Genomic DNA, 20,388 nt, shown 5'->3' with positions numbered 1-20,388 from the left:
TAAACTTTGTGACAAAAACCCACTAAATTTAAATAAAAAATTAATCGAAAAAATATTATTTTGATCTTTTAAAAAAATAATCGACCTAGATTAACTGAAATTAATTCTCTAAAGCTTGCCTGTTATATTTTAAAATTATAATAAAATTATTTTTCTTCTTATCTTATATAATATTAAAATTAAGAATTTTTTACATAAATATTTTAAAAATAAAAACTATTGTCTTTATAAATATGTTTATGTATTTATTGTTTTTGTATCTTATGCGATGAGAGGGTACGAAACACTACCTTAGATTTCAAAAAAAAAAGAAAAAGAAAAAAAGAAAAAAGCAAACTAACACAGCATAAATCAGGCAAGGCATAAACCCTTGTAAATTCTTACAGAGTTGCTGTCAGATTCTCGATGAAATTAACAACATCTGTCCTGTAAAATCCGATACAACTTTCAGAAAGAATTATGATTCTGTGAAAGAGAAATTATAATAGGTTTTTGTTTTTGAATGTCTTAACAATTGAAGACAAGTAAAGAACAAGAGAGCTGCTGACATGGTTATGGAGAAAGATCAAAGGAGACTGAAAGCACAAGACTGCAGAGCAGCAACAGGGTACTATGCTCTTTGTGCTGTTAGTGGAATGTTAAGTGCTGGAACCACCCATCTTGCAATTACGCCTCTTGATGTCTTAAAAGTAAACATGCAGGTGAATATCTTGCTTAATTCTGTTGTGGAATCTATTATTTGTGTTTTTTTATAGAAGGTTGGATTTTTATCCTAGAATGATGTTCTTCGGTGATCCCCATCAAGTGAATAAGTTGTATTGAAGCCTTATGTTTATTACTTAATTTAATTGTCTTTTGGAGGTCATCGAACAAATAATAATCATGTTTTTGTTAATTTTGATTTGTAGGTGAACCCCGTCAAGTATTATAGCATATACTCATGTTTTACTACTTTGTTGAGAGAGCAAGGGCCTTCTGCTTTTTGGAGAGGGTGGGCAGGGAAGTTCTTTGGTTATGGTGCTCAAGGTGGTTGTCGATTTGGTTTATATGAATATTTCAAGACCCTTTACTCCAACGTGTTGGTTGATAGCAACAGGAGTTTTATTTTCTTTATGAGCAGTGCCTCTGCTGAAGTTTTTGCCAATTTGGCTCTCTGCCCCTTCGAAGCTGTTAAAGTTAGAGTTCAAGCACAGCCCCATTTTGCTAAAGGATTGGCTGATGGGTTTCCAAAAGTTTATAGAACAGAAGGGTTTCTTGGGTAAGGAATTCATAACCTATGTCTTCATTCTTTTGGGTCCTTTTGGTGTCATTATGTGTGTGCTTCAAGGTTAAATTTTATTCTGTATTGCAGTTTTTACAGAGGGCTTGTTCCGCTATGGGGTCGAAACCTTCCATGTAATTGCACAAGCCTTGAACTTAAATTACTCTAAATTACAGTTCAACTAAATGTTCATCACACCTTTTACTGCATCCAACTTTAAGTGTTCCCTTTTATGTATATTATCTCTTTCAAGATCAGTTGAATTTGAAATATGAAGGACCTCGATAGTCTGAAATTTGTGACCTTGATAGTTTCTCAATGCATGAGCACTGACACTTGTGACATCTTTTTCCACAGTCTCTATGGTTATGTTCTCAACATTTGAGCATTCCGTAGACTTTCTTTACCGTAATGTTATTAAAAGAAGGAAAGAGGATTGCTCAAAAGCTCAACAGCTTGGGGTGACATGTTTAGCTGGATACACTGCTGGCTCTGTTGGTAGCTTTATTTCTAATCCAGCTGATAACATTGTTGCTTCTCTTTATAGCAAAAAGGCTGATAGCCTTATTCTGGTATTATCTGCTATTCAAATTCTGTTTTTAGGATGCTTCTCTTTACTGTTACAGAACATGACCTAGACAACTTTCTTTGACATAAGCAGGCTGTGAGGAAAATTGGGTTTTCCAACTTATTTACAAGAAGCCTTCCTATAAGGATAATGCTTGTTGGACCTGTTGTGACTCTGCAATGGCTATTCTATGACACCATCAAAGTTTTAAGTGGACTGTAAGTGCACTTTTCCTGACCCTTTTCCTTTATTAAGAAATTATTGCTGTTTGTAAGATTGTATTGACAATCAATTATAAATAACCTTCACAATAAAATAGCCAGGTTACAATTTGTCAAAGGCAAAAGGAACTTCTCTAGAAGGATAACTTCGGAATAAATGAACCTCACAAAGCAACCCTCTAATCTGGTTTAATGACCCTAATCTGACATATGAAATACCATTTGAGCTCAGTAAATGAGCCACCAAAATCTCATAGTGATCCACATTCTGTAATAGAATAAAATTGAGTTTGGAAAAACAAAAGTCATGTTATTGAAGGAAAAATGCCAAAGTCGAGAAGGGATGTAGAGTTTGACCCTTAAGTGAATGAAATCATATGTTGTGTTCATTCAGTCTCCAGGCTCTGAGTAATTAGATCCTTGAGACTGTTTACGAAATCCAAGTGTCCAACAAGTTGCATTTTGTTGCTTCTGTACACTATGCACAGTGATAGTACATATCTGGACAGGTTTCTGGTCTAGGGTATCCTAGATATGTCTTATTAGAGGAATGCTTATGGTATCAAACACTGCTGAGGCTTGGACTTGTGTTTTCCAGGATAAGATGTGTGCACAGATTGACCTAACAATGACGTATAACATGTGATCTCATGTGCTCTCTGTCTTTTTACTTGAGGTGTCTATTTTCTCTTGAATCTATCTCCTATACATGAGCTGAGTGGCCTCTTCATTATAGATTGTTGGTCATTTAGGTCCCCTCAAATCAACTCTCCAAGATGCGACAGCTAATCTGCAGATTTTTCTTTTAGATAAGCACTCACACACTGTCATGCATTAGATAAATAGAGTATAAAAGTTTTTGGCTAAATGCACCTCGGTGTTGATGATACCAGAGTTAGAATTGTATTCCAATTCAAGTTGAAATCCAGTTGTTACCTAATCAGCCAAGTTGCTGAGACCATGTTTGGAAGCAAGCATGAAGAGTATGATATTATTCGAACTTTCTTTGTTTCTGGCCATTATTTGAATTTTGAACTGAAATCTTCCAGGCCTACCAGCGGAGAAGTTAGGACTGATGTAAAAGTAGATGGAGCAGATAAGGCTAATGAAGTGAGATGATGCAACTACCATATGTCTATTTAACTACAGTCTACAGATAGTTTCCCCATTCAAACAAACAGAGCAGCACCGAATCTGTTTTACCTTCGTGGTTGAACTCAAAACTTTTGGATGGCAGCATTTTGAAGCCCTGCCATCGAATTTTTGGCTAAATTTTTGGCTGCAGAAAATTAGTTAATAATATAGCTTGAGCAACTGCATTTTTTGTTCTACGGTTTTTACAAAGCTTTAATTCAACTTCTGCTGGCAACCTAGCATCATAAAGTTACAATCTATAATATATGTCAGTCCTGCCATTGTTTGTAGAAAGTTGAATATTTTTCTGCCATTGTATGTCGATACTGTGTTTCTTTTTGTCTAGTGGCAGTATCAGCAGGAAAATGAAATTAATAGAAGAGCTTTGTGTTTCTATGTATCGAGACCATGGAAGGGCTTTATTCAACCTATCACCAGGTCTCTTTGTTTTTAGGCATCAAACATTGTTACAATAGCTTCTTGATTTCTGTTGTGTACTTTGGACCAAGTCCTTTATTCTATCCAGGCGATCTGTCTTTTTAAACTAGGTTTGTACCCGCATCAATGAATTTCACATCTTTGTCAGAAAATAAAGGAGAAAACAGGATGAATATCACGGTAAAAAAATAAAAAAAAACATCGGGCCAGTAGCCCACAAGGTTTGGCAGCCCAACTGCATGCATTTTTAGGCAAAGGAAACAACATACTTGATTAAATGGAAATTCCATCAATCGAAATTTTTCTGCTGCTGTTGAAAAAAAATATGGTATTTAGCTAATTTAATGCAACATGAAGAGTCAAAATTCCCATGCATCAACTAGCTAGACCAGCGCAGAATCAGGCATCTTCCAAAATTAAATCATTGATCAGCTAAAATTGTCAATCCTCAACTAATAAAACTAGCATTCCAAAAAGTTTAAGCTAGTGATATGCATGCTTCAGATCTGACCACAACCTTGGTACAGCAAGTAGCATGCTGCAAGATACAACGCAAAAATCTCAAATGATCGGCATTCAGTTGGAAAACAAATTAACAGAGTTGAGGCATGTATCTTGGCAATCCAGCAATACTGATGATACAAAACCAGCAACAGCAAGCCAACTTTCAACGTCCATTTTTAGTTCTCCACAGTTATGAAGAACCCTAAGGAAATAACAGAGCTTCTCCTTGTTTCATTAGTGAAAAATAGTATTTCAAACAAATATCTTTCATAATAAAACATGTGATGTCGAGCATCAATATACTTTCAACAACGACTATCAAGCGATTCAACCTTTCAGGGCAAGATAGCACCATTAATATTTTTTGACAGCATGCCCACATTAATGGCTCATACATAACTGTCAATCAATGAGCTTCTCATCTCATTCACTATAGCATTTGGCTGAGCTTCCCTCAACTTGAAAACACTCTCAATGACAGAAAGTTCAGTAGCAGTAGTGTCTGACCCACAAAATGCAGTCCAGTCATTCACTGTCATGCCAGCAGCAATTACTTCACTGCCACGGTTTATGGTTCCAGCCACTAAAGGCACCTGAAGAAGGGTTGAAAGTTCATCCAAGTCTTCAATGGATGTGTGAGGATGGACCTGCAACACAAAGTGATCGGTTCAGAACATGATAAGCATACTTGGATATTTCACATCTAGTGCCTAAATAAGCATCAGCCAAGTATATTAAACATCTTACCAAGCCACCTTTGTTGGAGAAAGCACAGTAGCTGCCCACAAGAACATTACCAGCAATTGTCTGCCTAAAAACTTCTACTCCAAGAACATCGGCAATCATTTCCTCTGTTCCCTGATCAAAACAGTCAAGACTTGGTAAAGAATGAACAAACCTCTAAAAGCATGCAATAATATAGAGTAGTCATATCAAATCAATAGTCAACAAGTATATAGTATCAAAAGCACATAAATAGGGAATAAAGAATGAATTCTAAGGAAGAGCTCAAAATACCTTGTCAAGATCAGTGTGTGTTAGAGCAACATGGTCATTGCAAGCTACACAATTTCCCAAGGCAGACAATCTCTCATCAACTCTCTGAACCACAACTTGATCAGGTAGACTGTTTCTCAAGTGTTGAAGTTCTAAAACAACAATGATTTGTTAAACCATCAATTCGGCATCTTATACAACTACCCCAAACACCATTTTCACAACTGTATTACTCACCTTGATCAGTAGTAGTATATTTTTGTTTCCTACCATTAAAACCAAAACCAATAACACAAGTCAGAATTTCTTTGTAAAACATCATAAGGCTGCAAAATAACAAAGAAGATAAAAGGCCTTTACCTGCACAAAGTCTACCGATGATTCTAGTGCCTCCAATGGAAGTTTTAACAACAGGAATAGCGTCTGCTAACTCAGCTTCAAATGTGCTGCACACAACACAATATATAATAGAATCACATTACCAATCATAAAAACAAAATCATTTTACTTGTATTCTTTCTTTTAACCATCTTTAATCAACTAAATGCACATATAAAAGAAAACCGTTTAAAAGAAATTACCTATAGAAGCTCTCAGAACCTCCAATGGCAACCAAACAATAAGCATTGGTGAGCTTTGAAAAGACACCAACTTCACATGAATTCTCAAACATGAGCCCTAACTCACATCAAGAAATCACACGAAACACATGAATAATAATCAATTCATCAAAACACTAAAGAAGAATCGATCGGGGTTCAAATATTAAAAGCTAAAAGCATGAACTCTTTTGAGAAAATTAAGAGAGGAACTTACTTGTTGCCATGATTGCAATATTTTTATTATCATCATTCATTTTTTTTGTCGCTTTTTGTTTTTTTTGTTTTTGTTTTTATTGGCGTCGCTTTTTGTTTTTTTTTGTTTTTGTTTTTATTTACGTGAGGTGTTCGGGTCAGCTTGCGCGCACCACGACTAATCCTCACGGTCCACTGAACACCCTGCAAACCCAGTAGGCATGTAAAGCACCGCGGGGATGACAGGCGTGCACGCTAGGACTCGAACCCAGGTGCAGTGGAAAGAGACAAGCCTATTCCACCGCTAGGCCAAACACTGGTTTGCACGCTTTTTGTTTTTTAGTTGTAGGGAGGAAGGGGCTACTTGGTTAGAGAGAAATAAATATATATCTTTAGTTTGCCAAGAGAGAATTTTTTACATTTAGGGTTTTTATACAGAGTGAGTTTATCGTTATTTTAATGTTGGTTCAAGGTTATCCGTAGTTTTTTTTTTTACTTCAGAATTGTGGCGGTTTTCGTTTTTTAAATATTTTTTATTTAAAAATATATTAAAATAATATTTTTTATTTTTTAAAATTTATTTTTAACACCAATACATTTAAAAATAATAAATTATAAAAAAATAAAGTAAAAATTTTATAAATTATAAATTATAAAAAATATTTTTTAAAGACAAAAACAAAACAAACCGATGAAAACTCCTCCAAGCCAACCCAATTGGATATCTATTCTTGCGTGCAAGTGTCCAATGTTCCAACCAAGTCCCCTTCTGTCTTTATGTTTTTCTTGCCGAGGCAGGCTCCCAGGTGGGTTTATTTGACTTGTATTCTTGGTGCCCAAGTATCAAATCTTCCAACCAAGCAACTTCCTATCTTTCTTTCTTCCTTTTTTTAAAGCTGAAAGAGTGGAAGAATATTCAAGTCTCGCAATAAGCAAAGCAAGCATACATGAGCAATTTAGATGAAGAGTATAGCATATGTTAGTTGATGTTTTTATTATTTGTGTTTAGGAACTGTGTTCCTCTAATTAAAAAAAAAAATTTAAATATTCATTAGAATTCAGGTTTGTGTATATGTGTGTATAAAAAAAGATTTGGGATAGGTTTTAGATTAAGTTTGGCAACATCTGTATTACCTATTAAGTAAAACAACTATTAAAAAAACTCATTTGAAACAATATCCATCTAGTTCAAATTAAATTGATATCCATTATTTTTAGTATTATTAGTATTGAATGAAATTGGAGAATTTAAATAAAAATAAAAAAAAATATTTTTTTAAAAAATTAAATATCATAAAAAAAATAGCAAAGAATTGAGCTAAATAAAATAATAGTTATTAAACTCGATCCTTGAGCCTAACTGAATTTCAAAAAAAGTTAACATGGAGTTAACCTGATTTGACCTAGTCAACCTAGTAGGTCAATTTGTTACCTAGTCTATCTGGTTAATACTTGATTTCACTTTGTAAAACAATCAAAATGATTTTATTTAAACTTTTTTAAAAAAATCTTGAAATTTCATGGTTCTAGGTCAACCTGGGTTTATCTACTCAACTTGTAACTTAAATTGGTAGGGGTAAGCAAAAAAACCAATAAACCGATTAAATCAAGAAAATAAAAAAATAACAAAAAATTGAATAAAAAAAAATCGAATCAACCATTTCAAAAATAAAAAAAATTCCAGTTCGGTTCAGTTTTGATTTTTAAAGTTTGAAATCGATTGAACTGAATCAAACCGAACTAGTTTACCCAAGTTAGCACTTAAAAAAAAAGCAAGTATAAATATAATGTTTTTTCTAACTCTAAAACTAAAGTAACATTCAGGCGCCCCCCCTCCATTTGCTATATGCATCTATTCTCTTTGATTTTTCTTCATGCTCCACAATTGTTACTTGTTAAGCTCTTACTCTATACTCTTAAAGGTCCTAAACCAACACCCCCCCTCCCTTTGTTTTCAGCATCTCTCCCTTTCCTTTGCTCTTTACATCTCTCCTCTTTGATTCCAGCATCTCTCCCTTTCCTTTGCTCTCTACATCTCTCCTCTTTGATTTTTCTTCATACTGGATGATAGTTGCTTGTTAAGCTCCTGCTTCATGCTCCTAAAGATCCTAAACCAACACCTCTTTTTATTTGCCTCTCATCATTTTCTCACAGCCTTCCCTTTTTTTTATCCATTTTTCTCTTTACCTCACATTTCTCCTTGTAGCCCCCCTTCTTTTCTCTTTATCTCTCGTCTCTTTAAGTTTTTCCCTACATCTTATCTTCTTTATAATATTCTCTTCTTTTCCTGTCAACAAATTCATGAACTTTACCATTTACTTTAATCAAACTCATCATACTGGGCAGATAAAAAAAAGAGGCTTTTTGATGATTAAGATTTAAACTCCACTTCAAGTTCATCCCTATATTTTGTGGGTTTTTTCTTTATATATATGTTATAATTTGCTTGTAGTTTGTGGGCAAATCTTTTTTTTTGAATAACAAAAATCAAGATTTGCTAGTATTTTATGGGCAGATTTGTTATCCTCTCAATTATATCTTAGTCATGTAAATTGAAACAAATTTCTGAATAACAGAAACGAGATTTTCTTTTTGATTTTACTGGTTTTTGAACAACAAAAACTAAACCGAACAGAACCAAAATCAGTTGGTTTGAACCGGTTTTGGTTTTAAATTTTTAAAATTAATAATATTGATTTGGTTAATTTTTTCATGTAGAAATTGAACCGAACCGAAAATAATTACCCCTATAAATCGGGTTTAATAACTTTGAAAAAAATATAAAAATAAAGAGATTCAATAATAAGTTTTATAAAAGTAAATGTATTGACCGTTATTATTTTTCTAAAACACTGCATAAAAAATATTTTATTTACACTGGGAACACTTCTTATTTGAATACAATTAGGTGTTTGGGATTGAGTTTCAACTACTTTTTTGTCAAAAAAAAAATAAAAAATTCTTTTGCTTCAAATTAATTCTTTTAGTATTTTTGAATTTTTTTAATAAGTTGATTTGAATTTTAAAAAATAAAAATAAAATATTTTTTTGATATACTTTTTTTAAAAAAATACTTTTAAAAAAAACTATTACCATACCCTTAAACACCACAAGACTAGAAATTGAAAGTGCCATGGCCCATTGATGAAGTCTTGACTTAGAGCCTTTTCCTTTTGAGAGCTAAAGGTCGAACAAGTTTCTTACAACCCAATCTGAAAAGTGTGTTATCATTTTTATTTTTAGTGTCCCTAACTAACCATTTCTCTGATGTTTGACACCTATTATTGAGGAGATTGTGAGTGTTGGACTATCCAATAAAAAAATTTTTTTTTATCCTTTTAATTTTTTTCCATTCCAAGTAGGAGTAGGATTTAATTCAAATCGCTTAATGCTTAAAGATGATTTCACTAGTTAAATCAATTGAATTTGCAAAATCAACAAAACTACTATATGACAAGTTGTGCTATCCAGTAATTGCATCTCTATTTCCTAGGATTTTACGCTAGACTTGTTTTGTTTTCTGCACTCATTTACTAGCATAAGTTTGAGGTGTAACAAACACGCATGTGAATTTTTTTATTTTGGTAAACAAATGATGTAAATCCATTACATATAAGATTCATTTTATCAAAACCTAGTAAGGAAAAAAAAAACATAAGTCAATAATAAACAAGCTCCATTTATTATGAAAAAATCTAAGTTAAAAATAGATAAGTCATGAAGAACTCATTTAAAGTGTAAATAAGAAACATTGAAAACTTTTGTAGTGATTCCTTGTCTAGATCAAGATTCAAATAAAATGCACGAGAGTTACTATAATGTAAATTGATTGATTCGGCAAGTCCAGAACTAACTTGAATAACTAGAAAAAATATAGGTTAGTCTAAAAAATAATAATATTTTTTATTAATTTAATATTGAAACGGCGACATATAAGATTACACATGATCAATCAAGATGAACATCAAATCAAGATGAATATCAAATATGCTACCTGAATAATGGATATAACTATAAGATACTAACCTGATAAGCTAATTATTTATTTTCTATCTCTTTGTGTTGGACTATCCAATAAAAAGAAATTTTTTTATCCTTTTAATTTTTTTCTCAAATCGCTTAATGCTTAAAGATGATTTCACTAGTTAAATCAATTGAATTTGCAAAATCAACAAAACTACTATATGACAAGTTGTGCTATCCAGTAATTGCATCTCTATTTCCTAGGATTTTACGCTAGACTTGTTTTGTTTTCTGCACTCATTTACTAGCATAAGTTTGAGGTGTAACAAACACGCATGTGAATTTTTTTATTTTGGTAAACAAATGATGTAAATCCATTACATATAAGATTCATTTTATCAAAACCTAGTAAGGAAAAAAAAAACATAAGTCAATAATAAACAAGCTCCATTTATTATGAAAAAATCTAAGTTAAAAATAGATAAGTCATGAAGAACTCATTTAAAGTGTAAATAAGAAACATTGAAAACTTTTGTAGTGATTCCTTGTCTAGATCAAGATTCAAATAAAATGCACGAGAGTTACTATAATGTAAATTGATTGATTCGGCAAGTCCAGAACTAACTTGAATAACTAGAAAAAATATGGGTTAGTCTAAAAAATAGTAATATTTTTTTATTAATTTAATATTAAAACGGCGACATATAAAATTGCACATGATCAATCAAGATGAACATCAAATATGCTACCTGAATAATGGATGAATAATGGATATAACTATAAGATTAAGCTAATTATTTATTTTCTATCTCTTTTTTTTTTCATATTTTATCATTGTTTGGGTGGGATGAGATTTGAACTTTAATTAAAAAGCTATTATCGAATTAGAAATTTAATTAAATAAAAGTTGGACTTTAAGTATAGAGTTATTAACGAGTTAGAGATTAAATTGAAAGGGTTGAAAGAGATTCACAGCTTAATTGAAGAGCTATTATCAAATTAGGGATAAAAAAAAAAAAAAAAAGTCGACACATGCACTAGCTTTTGAACAGGAGTCCCTGGCTTCAAGTGACGTGTGCGACCCCCCTCCCCGAAGGTGATCTTCTTTGGTGTCCCTAGTAGCATCTCGACATCTTCATCCTTTCTAGGTGGTGCGTATAGGGTACTTCTCCGCGATGTGGTGTCAACAATTATTTTCCTCCCTTTGTTTTTTTTTTTCTCCCCACTCTTCTCCCTTTGATTCTGCAATTTGATTTGTTTCTTCTTGCTTTATAGCTTTTCACTTTTCTTTTATCAATTTTAGTCCCTCTTGTTCATATTCTTTGAAATGAAAAATCCAACCAATTTTCCGCACAATTGAGCGCAAACTCATTGATTTGATGTTTTCGACCATGTGAGAAGGGCACAACAATTGATGAAATTAAAATACCAAGGGCAATCATGAAACAAATCAATACAAAAGGATCAAATAAAAAAAGTAACATGAAGAAAAAACCAAAATCCAAAAAAACAATTGCGAAGTGTGAATCCAGGCAGGCTAGAAGGACTTCCAATTACCCAACCGGGAGGGAGTCGTCTCGAGGAGATTCTGCTTGCCTCAATATATCATCCTTTTGAAATGGTAGTATAGTCCCTTAACTTTTTTGATGTTTGAGTTGGTCCCTACCAGTTACCATTAACACTAACTACCAACCATTCCAATTGTAAAAAAAAAAATAAAATCATTTGAATTCAAAGCCTTGGAATTAAAACTCGAAGTTTAAACTATAGGCGTGTCTTCTTAGGAATCATGTGCCACTATTTCATGCCACAGAGGTATTAGTCTCTGGAACAGGAACAGGAACAGCGCGACAAGCTAGGCCATATTTCAAATGCAAGAAATTAGCACTATCATTCTACGTTGATCCCAGTCACATTAGTGATCGACAAAGTAATCCATCTATGCAAATTAATGTTGTAGAATGGTGCCCAGACAAATAAAAAGGTGTTTGAAGGGATCTGGGAAGGAAAAAGAACATAAAGCAATATAAACTTAGAGATGTCAAAGTATGATATGCTAATCATACAAGACGAGAAAGGGAGTGTGCATCTGGATTACAAAGCCAAGCTGTTAGCTTGTCCATACCTAAAAGCAAAAGATCGAGTCCTATAATACTCGACCTCCTCCTGTTGCCACTTTCCATCATCGAAGTTCTTCGTATAACTACACATATCATAGTTCAAAAACACATGCCTTTCGTTGCTGCTTCTGTTTTTTGCATTCAAGATCCTGCAAACCTTCCTTTTTAGTTTGCCAACACAAGCCAAGACCACCCTCCTCCCCATTCCCACCACTAACTTTATCTTTCTTCTCGTAAATCTTCTAGCCACCCTTTCAATGGATTCCCATGCCCTCATTGTCACGTCGGCATGTTCCATATTCCTCTCGTCCTCGTAATGGTCTGCATCACTGGAAGACAGCAACCTGCTGCAAGGAGAGTTTGTTATCACCATCTAACTTTCTTGGTTCTTTGGTAAATGTCTCTGCATGCCTTGTTTGTTAATGGAGGTACATTTATATTGACTCGGCGATTTGATTGTTTTTTGTTCAGAAGTCAGAATCAAGGACATGTACATTGTATTTAATTTTGTTGCAGCGTGAGAATGGCTGTTGCCTTAATACTATATACACGTAAGGGAAGATAGATTTGGTCACTTTGACCTAGCAAAGAGGCACCACTCGTGAAGAATCCAATGCTTTTCTTTTTAATCGTTGAGATTAATTATATATTCTATAACCAAGCTTTCATGTATTTCGACTAGATCATTTCACCTGTACTTGGTAAATTATACAAATTTTCTTTTCCTGCAGGTCTTCTATTATATTTAAATCTCAGATAATAACATTAACATGTTAATATATCCACTTGGCAACCAAATCAACATTTCAAGCGTTTGAGAATATTCAATGTTTAGGGTCATAAAAATTTGCTAATTGGTGGCAAATTGAAGGGCAACTAGGGCATTGTAATGTGATATAATGAGCTAGTGCATTCCTAGATAAGGATGAGCGCTATGCCGAGGACCGACATGAGTTTTTTTAATTTAAAAAATATTAAAATGATGCAAGTATTTCTAAAAAGTTTTAAGAAATTAATATCTGTGTTATTTACTTTACTTGAATGTATTTAATAAATTCAGTTAATTTAAATAATACAAATGAAAAATTATAACAACAATAAATAAACTAGAAAAAATAGACAACTTGAAATAGATAAAAAAAAACCCCGACTTCAGCCTATTTAGAATAATATGTCAAATCTGCAACTTGGTTTTGATTTCAGGTTTACCATATCGAAAGCATACTAAATAAAACTATGAGGTTCAATTATTAAATAATTCAATACTGAATGGTAAAATTAAAAAAAAATTATAAAAAGCAAAAAAAAAAAAATTTGAACCAAATCGGATTAACCCGCTAACCTTGTGACTATGGGCACATGATTGGAATGATTCTATAGAAAGAAAACTAGAAAAAAGAACACGAAGATCAATTACTAGTAAATAAAATATTGAAGATTAATGATTTGGAAAAGAAAAAATATTAAAAAAAACTAGAAAAAATCAAAGTCAACTTATGTTAACTTTTGAAACTTGTGATACTGATTATGAGGTTAGAACTAACTCATAAAATGAAAATCCTAAAAAATAACAAAAATAAAATTATAAATCATTAAAATAATAAGAGATGAAATTAAAAAAAATACAATAAAAAATGATCTAAAACAAAAAAGATAACAATTGAAAGAATGAGAATTAAATTTGATATAAAAATAATTTGAAATTAAATGCTAATTATGAAATTGAAAATAGAATTCAATTAGAAAAATGATAACAAAAAAAACAACAATCAAGAGAATGATAACCAAATTTAATATAAAGATTAAATCAAATCAAATAATGAGGGATAAATTGAAAAAAAAAAAGCAATCAAAAGAAGAAGAATTAAATTAGACACAATAAAAAATGACAAAACACATTTATATTGTGGCAAGAGAAGAGAGAAAAAAAAAAGAGGAAAAGAAATTTTTTTAATGAAACCTAATCCTCACGCTGTTATGTATATGCATCACATCACTGAAAAAATATGACGAGACACTTTTATTATTATTATTATTTTTAGATTAACGTGGATGTCCGGGCCAGCTTGCGCGCACCACGACTAATCCCACGGATCCTGAAGTTAACGATCATGTAAGCCTCCAGTGACCATCATACAGACACTTTTATTATTGTTTTAGAAGGTAATGGCTAGACGTGGGATAACATAATAAGCACCACTTAAAGAGTACATGCATCATATACTAGCTACTTTTCATTTAAAATAATATTTATATTAATTAAAAGATCAAATCAACTCTATTAACTTTTTTATAAAGAAAAACACTTTAAAAATATGAAAAAAACCTTTAGATGTAAGTTTAATACTTTTTGTTTTTAAAAGTAATATAATCTTTATATCATGTTTTTAAAATATATAAAAATTGAATTGTCTTGTTCATCATTTTAAAAAAAATTATTTCTTAGAGTAATATAATCATTATGTATTTAAAAAATAAAAATAAATAAATTATTCTCTATGAATCTCATACTAACTAATCGACCCTAAGAAAAAAATCATTTTACTCCTAATAACAAATCGATTGATTTTTTTATTGAAAGAGTAGAATAATAATTATACTATTGCAATGAAAAATAATTCATGGTCTATATGCATAATGATTTCACCATGGCTTTCAGTTTTTTTATTAATTTAATTTTAATATTTTATTGGCCATGGCAGGATCGTTGAATCATGAATCGAGAGGTGCTATAACATCTGCATTGGGCCCCCGAAACTACCACCATTACTCATTTATGATATATGCTCTGTGCAAACCATGCTGCCCTTATAGCATGTGAACCACCGCATATTTGTCACCGAGGCCATAGTATAAGTTGTACCTCTAATCCCGGTAATAAAAAAAAAAGTTTAGGATGATCCTTAATTTGAAAAATTATTTTCATAAAAATAAATTTATAAAAATATCTAACAATGTCATGAAAAACTTATTATCAAGTAGGAGGTAGGATTATTTGGAGTATCTTCTTTGTGTTTTTGATGGGGTGTGATAATGATTTTAACTGTTTTTTATTTAAAAATATATTAAAATATTTAAAGGTTTTTTTTATATTTTTGAAAGAGGTTGTTTTTATGCTTTTGAAAGGGTATGATAATGGTTATTTATCAAATTATTTTTTTCTTGAAAGTATATTAAAATATTATTTTTATTTTAAAAAGTTATTTTTAATATCCACATATTAAAATAACATGAAAACACCTAAAAAGTTTAAAGGGAATAAAAAAATAATTTTTAAAAAAAATATTTTTAAAACTTAAATACTAAAAACCAATCAAGATAGAATGATTAGCCAACTTTCAACACATCCAGTGATTGGAAGGAGCTGTGTTCAATTAATCGAGGATGTTACAATGCACCAACCAGATCTAACCTGATTTTTATTTTGGATCGTCCTGGATTTTAGCATTATCTTCTGGCTTTTTCTACCCCTATAGCTTTATATCATGAATGGCCAAATTAATAATCAATCATATTGTTTGTCCTTGTATGTATTCTGGGTGAGGCCTTCGAGTTTTTTTTTTTTATGCCTACAGCTGCAGGCTTCCCTTTTCTCCCTAAAAAGCTTCTTGTTTAAAGGAGAGGTCACTTCAATATAATAATAAGATTCCATCACTACTTAGTTTGTATAACCCACCATCTTTTGTCTATGATTATGTAATGATGCATGTATGGCATTGCACAAGGCAAAATTAAGCAGCTAACAACAATTTCAAGCTCAGTGCAAATCTATATTAGTGAGAGCTGAATTCATGTAGGAAACATCAAATTTTACATTAAGATCTACATGTGACCACTTTGGTCAGGTTGTCACGATTCAGGGGCTGTGTGGTACCAGAGGCTTGGATTCTGTACCAGTTTTCATAGCAATAGATTATTTACAGTTGGAAACAAGCAAAGTACTTGACAGATAACACACAGGATGGATTTCAAATCCAAGCTTGCCAGCTCTAACTGGACTGATCATGTGAAGTTGTAAAAATCCCAGGAAATTATCAACTTCTTTGCCACAAAATCCTGCCACTGATGTTCCCCTTCCGAAGTGGGGATAGATAGGTGTCTCCCTCACAGATCACAAGTCATGAAAAGTGGTTTTCGGATGCATTCTCTGGGAGAATACACCTCCAACCCCTTTGATGAGCTGTAAAGGAGACAGGCAGGATAAAGATATACTCAATTGGCTCACGGTATTCATGGGCATGGAGCTCAATAAGATTGTATTGTTAGCTCTGATTCTGGCATAACAGCCAGAGGTAATGAACTGCCGCTCATTGTTTTCTTTTCTTTCAGTGTTTTCACCATATGTCGGTCGTTATTTCGAATGAATGCAAGTACAACTATAATATCACAAATACCAAGCAAGAAAATGATTAACTAAAGGCTAAAATGAACTTCAAACAATGTCATTTCTGTGAAATTGACATGTTAATATGTATCCGTTGTAAGCATGCTAAAAATAAAGATGCCCATCTTCGAACTTGTTAATTTAATCAGTCATCATTCAACAATTAATTTCTAGATAATCGGAAACATGAGAGGCAGTGTACGTAAGCTCTTTTGTCTACGATCTTCTGTAAAGAGTCTAGCAAATACAAATAAACAAACTATATCGAAGTAGACTGCCGTTGAAGAAACACATGCATGTGCGGCTAGGTCAACTACATATCAAGTAAAACAAAATCAAGAGAGCTAACATTAAGCAACTTATTGAGTGCGTCATAGCATTAATTAATCAACTATACTCTCAGTAAGAAATCATCAAGCACGTGAAAAGATGGCCATATAACTATAAAACTGCTGGTTTATTAAATGTTTGGCGAGAACGGCAGGTGTTCATGTTTACTAGAAATGCAACAAAAGCATTAGACAAAAGAAATTTTAAATTCTATTGAATCTAAAATAGAGAAACATATTCTATTACATGTGGTAGAAGTAAGGTTAAACTTCTTCGTACAATTAAGAATACACAGCATGGTAATTTCCTCGCCCTCCTATCTGCCGGCTGAATTGTACACCTCATTACGGTTCAATGACAACAGATACAGATGGAATAAAATGAAAAGAGCCAACTATAAAAACTAAATAATAATGAAAATCTGCAATTTGAGGATCAAGAGTGAGAACCGTTTTATGAACTGAGTCCCATGTTTGATGTGTGGATTTGTAGTACTGACCTTTCTGCTTTCCAAACTGCTAAAACCTCTGCAATATGAGAAACAAAACCTTGAATCAGTCATGCTGTAAGCATGCCACTTAATTAAAATCTGCAGCTTTATAACTGCCACCATCAATTCAAAATGAAACAACAAAGGCATAAAAATCTGCCTCAGAAGAAGTAACTCGTCATTTTTATTGCATGCCAACCCCCTCCTCTTTGAAGTTTAAGTGAGCACACGCACTGGCAGTGATCGAAAAAGGTCTCAGCCATGGTTTCAGTCCACTGATAGAAGTACATGATGCCGAAGATGATTCAAAGACTTACCCCACATAAAGATCGTGTTGTTTTTCATGTTACAATTGTTTTGATTCAGGCTTTCACATAGTCTAGGCCATTGCGCTTCCTTTTGTTAGACTTTGAAAAGAAGCAAATTTGAGCCCAACTCTTTTTCTGCTTTACAGGTTGTACTTTGGCATCCCTCTTTTCAAAAAGTTCAATCATGTATTGAACAGCAGCCTGAGAAAACAAAGAAGCAAAAAGAAGTAAGCGAATTAGGCCTTACAATAGAGATCAGATCCTACGTAAACCTTAAATGCAAGAGAATATAAATAACCTGAGCACCCTGTTCAGCTATATGTCTTGGTGGTACTTCCAAAGGATTTTCTTCTGCACGTAAGATACGTAGTCGTGTTAGCATCCTAAAAGAGTCTGGAAGGGCGTGTATCTGGTTATTGCTAATATCCAGCTCTTCAAGATTCTCAAGGTTCCCAATAGACCTTGGTAGGGATCGCATATCAGCAAAATTATTTCCTATATTCATCTTGACAAGCGAGGTAGCAAGACACAAGCTCTCAGGCACTGACTCAAGCTCGTTGAAACTTGCATCGAGCTCCTTCAAGCTTAATAGAAATGACATTGTTGTAGGCAACTGTTTGATGTTATTGTACCGAACAGATAGAACCTCCAAAGTCTCTATCTTTCCAACAGCTTCTGGCAGTGCCTTGAGCCTGTTATAGTCTGCACGAAGCTCCTTTAGTGAGGAACACTTTCCGATAGTATGTGGGATTTCTTCAATATCATTTGTCTCCACATTTAATTTCTTCAAACTAACAAGTGATCCTATTGTATCAGGGAGTGAAGAGAGCCTATTTGAGCTCAGATCAAGATCCTGAAGTCGTACCAATCTGCCAATTGTGGCTGGCAGAGAGGATAACTGGTTACCCCTCACATCCAGAGCAACCAAACTAAGAAGATCCCCAATAGATCCAGGGAGTTCGCCAATTCTATTGGAATGCAAATCCAACTTCGTCAATGATGAAAGACCTCCAATAGTTTCTGGCAACGCCACAATCCTGTTCTCAGACAAGTCCAGTGTAACCAAATTCGATAGCTTGCCTATCGAATCCGGTAGCCAGTCAACTTGATCCATCAACTTGTTTTGTAGATTAAGCTCTTGAGTTCCTTTTTTCGAAGACACTTCAATCAAACTCGCAAGCTTAATTAGACTCAACTTCTCCCCATCTTGACCTGCACAATTCACAAAACAAAATCAACCTTAATATCATAAACACTATACACTTGGAAATTATAAAAAATAAAAATAAAAATAAAAAAATGCCCATAATTTATCAAAATCCTATAAATCCATTCAGCAACACAAAGCATAACTACTATTAAAAATTACTGGTAACACGTTATCATTGAGATAAATCTGGGAGATTAAGACAAGCAAAAGCCGTTAAAGAATTAACACAAAAAACAAGGAATTGAAGCTTACTTGAACTGATTGAACTAGCTTTTAAAGTAGAATCCACAATCTGCGGCGTAGTAGAAACACCAATCCCATCAGAATATAACGAAGATTTCGCCTTCTTCACATAACTATCATCTCTAGTAAACAATTCAGCACCCCTCGTCGGCTCTTTCTCTGCATAATACAATCCGGACGTGGTAGCCATAGATGATCTATCAATCGAAGAAGAACCCGCCGCAGCAGCAGCAGCAGCAGCGCTCCCCTTAAACGAACTACTGCCCCCATTAGCATAATTGGAAGAAGAACCAAACCCAGAAACAGAAGTACGAGAAGAAGAAGTAGGAGGAGGAGGCCAAGAGAGGCATTTGGAAGCTCTTTGAATGAATTCATCGAACAGGTTATGAACATTTTCAAGATCAAGCAATTTTACAGCCTCCCATTTTTGTTCTTTGGTTTGAAAAAAGCTCAACTGTTTTTGCATTTCTTGCAGGATCATGAACAGCTCTTCAGGAACATCTGGGGTCTTTGTCTGCTTCGAAATCGCTTCCATTCTCGCTTGCTCTTCCTTTTCGACATTCCGAATCAAAGTCTTTGCTGCTTCTACTTCCTCGATCCCTGGTCTTGTCGGTAAAGATCTATGAATCCTCATAATTTCCTCCACCGCTTGATCAACAGATTTCACATTCGTTATTTCCATGGTTGCTGTCTCAAGCAAAAGGATAAAAAAGAAATTGATGTATTTCAAGAAATTGGAGGGGAAAGAATGGAGGGTTTTGGAGGGAAGGAGAAGGGTAGTGCAGGTAATTCGACGAAGGTGGAGCTTTTTAGCTTCGTGTTGCTAGAAATCCAGCTTATTTCCTTCCATGCTCTGCGTGGTCTCTGCTGGTATTTTTGGGCGGATTCTGTGGTTTTTATTAATATTTGTTGGGATTTTTAAAAATTATTATCAAGATTTTATTTATTTATTGATTGAATATGGATGATAAAGTGATAGAAATTGATTAATGAGTAGAGGATTTGATCGGTTATCAATGAGGATAATTGATCTGCTGCTGCTAATTGTTAGTTAGTTGCCTCTTTTATTTGTCTTATTCCGCTTTTCTTTATTTGTTTTCCATTCTTGCCCCTCGGTTCATCATCAAGTTGTGTGTCCAAAATAAAGCGGCCAAACATTGTTCTATAAAATTTTAATTTTTTTAATTATTTTTTTATATTTTTAGATAATTTTAAAGTATTGAAATAAAAATAAATTTAAAAATATATTATTTTATATATTTTTAAATTAAAAAAAAAACTTTCAAAAGCAATAACTTTCCTCGACCAACTACTTAAACGATTTCCCCCCTCAGTGGTATAAAGACAAGGGTGCTGCAAAAAAAGAGCTTCCCATGACAAGGGCAGGATGGATGCTAGGGACGAATAACTGTAAAGAGGAGGGC

General features: G+C 33.2%; 3 protein-coding genes across 4 annotated transcripts; 1 reads left to right on the top strand and 2 right to left on the bottom strand.

Moving 5' to 3' along the window:
* The first annotated feature begins 296 nt into the window (after window positions 1-296).
* LOC105124008 (mitochondrial phosphate carrier protein 1, mitochondrial-like) lies at window positions 297-3,578 on the top strand. Its single transcript, XM_011023830.1, has 6 exons — window positions 297-701; window positions 909-1,258; window positions 1,352-1,395; window positions 1,619-1,833; window positions 1,923-2,047; window positions 3,100-3,578. The coding sequence occupies exons 1-6, from the start codon at window positions 549-551 to the stop codon at window positions 3,167-3,169; spliced, it is 957 nt and encodes a 318-aa protein (XP_011022132.1). The 5' UTR covers window positions 297-548; the 3' UTR covers window positions 3,170-3,578.
* Window positions 3,579-4,309: 731 nt separating this feature from the next.
* Window positions 4,310-5,952, bottom strand: LOC105124007 (eukaryotic translation initiation factor 6-2-like). Its single transcript, XM_011023829.1, has 7 exons — window positions 5,939-5,952; window positions 5,704-5,800; window positions 5,461-5,568; window positions 5,360-5,388; window positions 5,144-5,274; window positions 4,874-4,984; window positions 4,310-4,773 (listed from the first exon to the last, which is right to left on the bottom strand). Exons 1-7 carry the CDS (start codon window positions 5,946-5,948, stop codon window positions 4,516-4,518), a joined length of 744 nt encoding a protein of 247 aa, XP_011022131.1. The 5' UTR covers window positions 5,949-5,952; the 3' UTR covers window positions 4,310-4,515.
* Window positions 5,953-16,824: 10,872 nt separating this feature from the next.
* Window positions 16,825-20,011, bottom strand: LOC105124006 (plant intracellular Ras-group-related LRR protein 4-like). 2 transcript variants are annotated; one of them, XM_011023827.1, is made up of 4 exons: window positions 18,974-20,011; window positions 17,810-18,723; window positions 17,521-17,712; window positions 16,825-17,240 (listed from the first exon to the last, which is right to left on the bottom strand). In XM_011023827.1, the coding sequence occupies exons 1-3, from the start codon at window positions 19,644-19,646 to the stop codon at window positions 17,566-17,568; spliced, it is 1,734 nt and encodes a 577-aa protein (XP_011022129.1). In that variant the 5' UTR covers window positions 19,647-20,011; the 3' UTR covers window positions 16,825-17,240; window positions 17,521-17,565. The 2 variants fall into 2 exon arrangements, with proteins under 2 accessions (XP_011022129.1, XP_011022130.1); XM_011023828.1 differs by lacking the exon at window positions 16,825-17,240 and adding an exon at window positions 17,247-17,436.
* Between the last annotated feature and the right edge of the window lie 377 nt (window positions 20,012-20,388).

Source organism: Populus euphratica, unplaced genomic scaffold (assembly GCF_000495115.2).
Source record: "Populus euphratica unplaced genomic scaffold, PopEup_1.0 scaffold12.1, whole genome shotgun sequence".
In the NCBI taxonomy this organism is placed as follows: Eukaryota; Viridiplantae; Streptophyta; class Magnoliopsida; order Malpighiales; family Salicaceae; genus Populus; species Populus euphratica.
The sequence above is the reverse complement of the archived record's forward strand: the minus strand, read 5'-3'. Positions and strand labels throughout refer to the sequence as shown.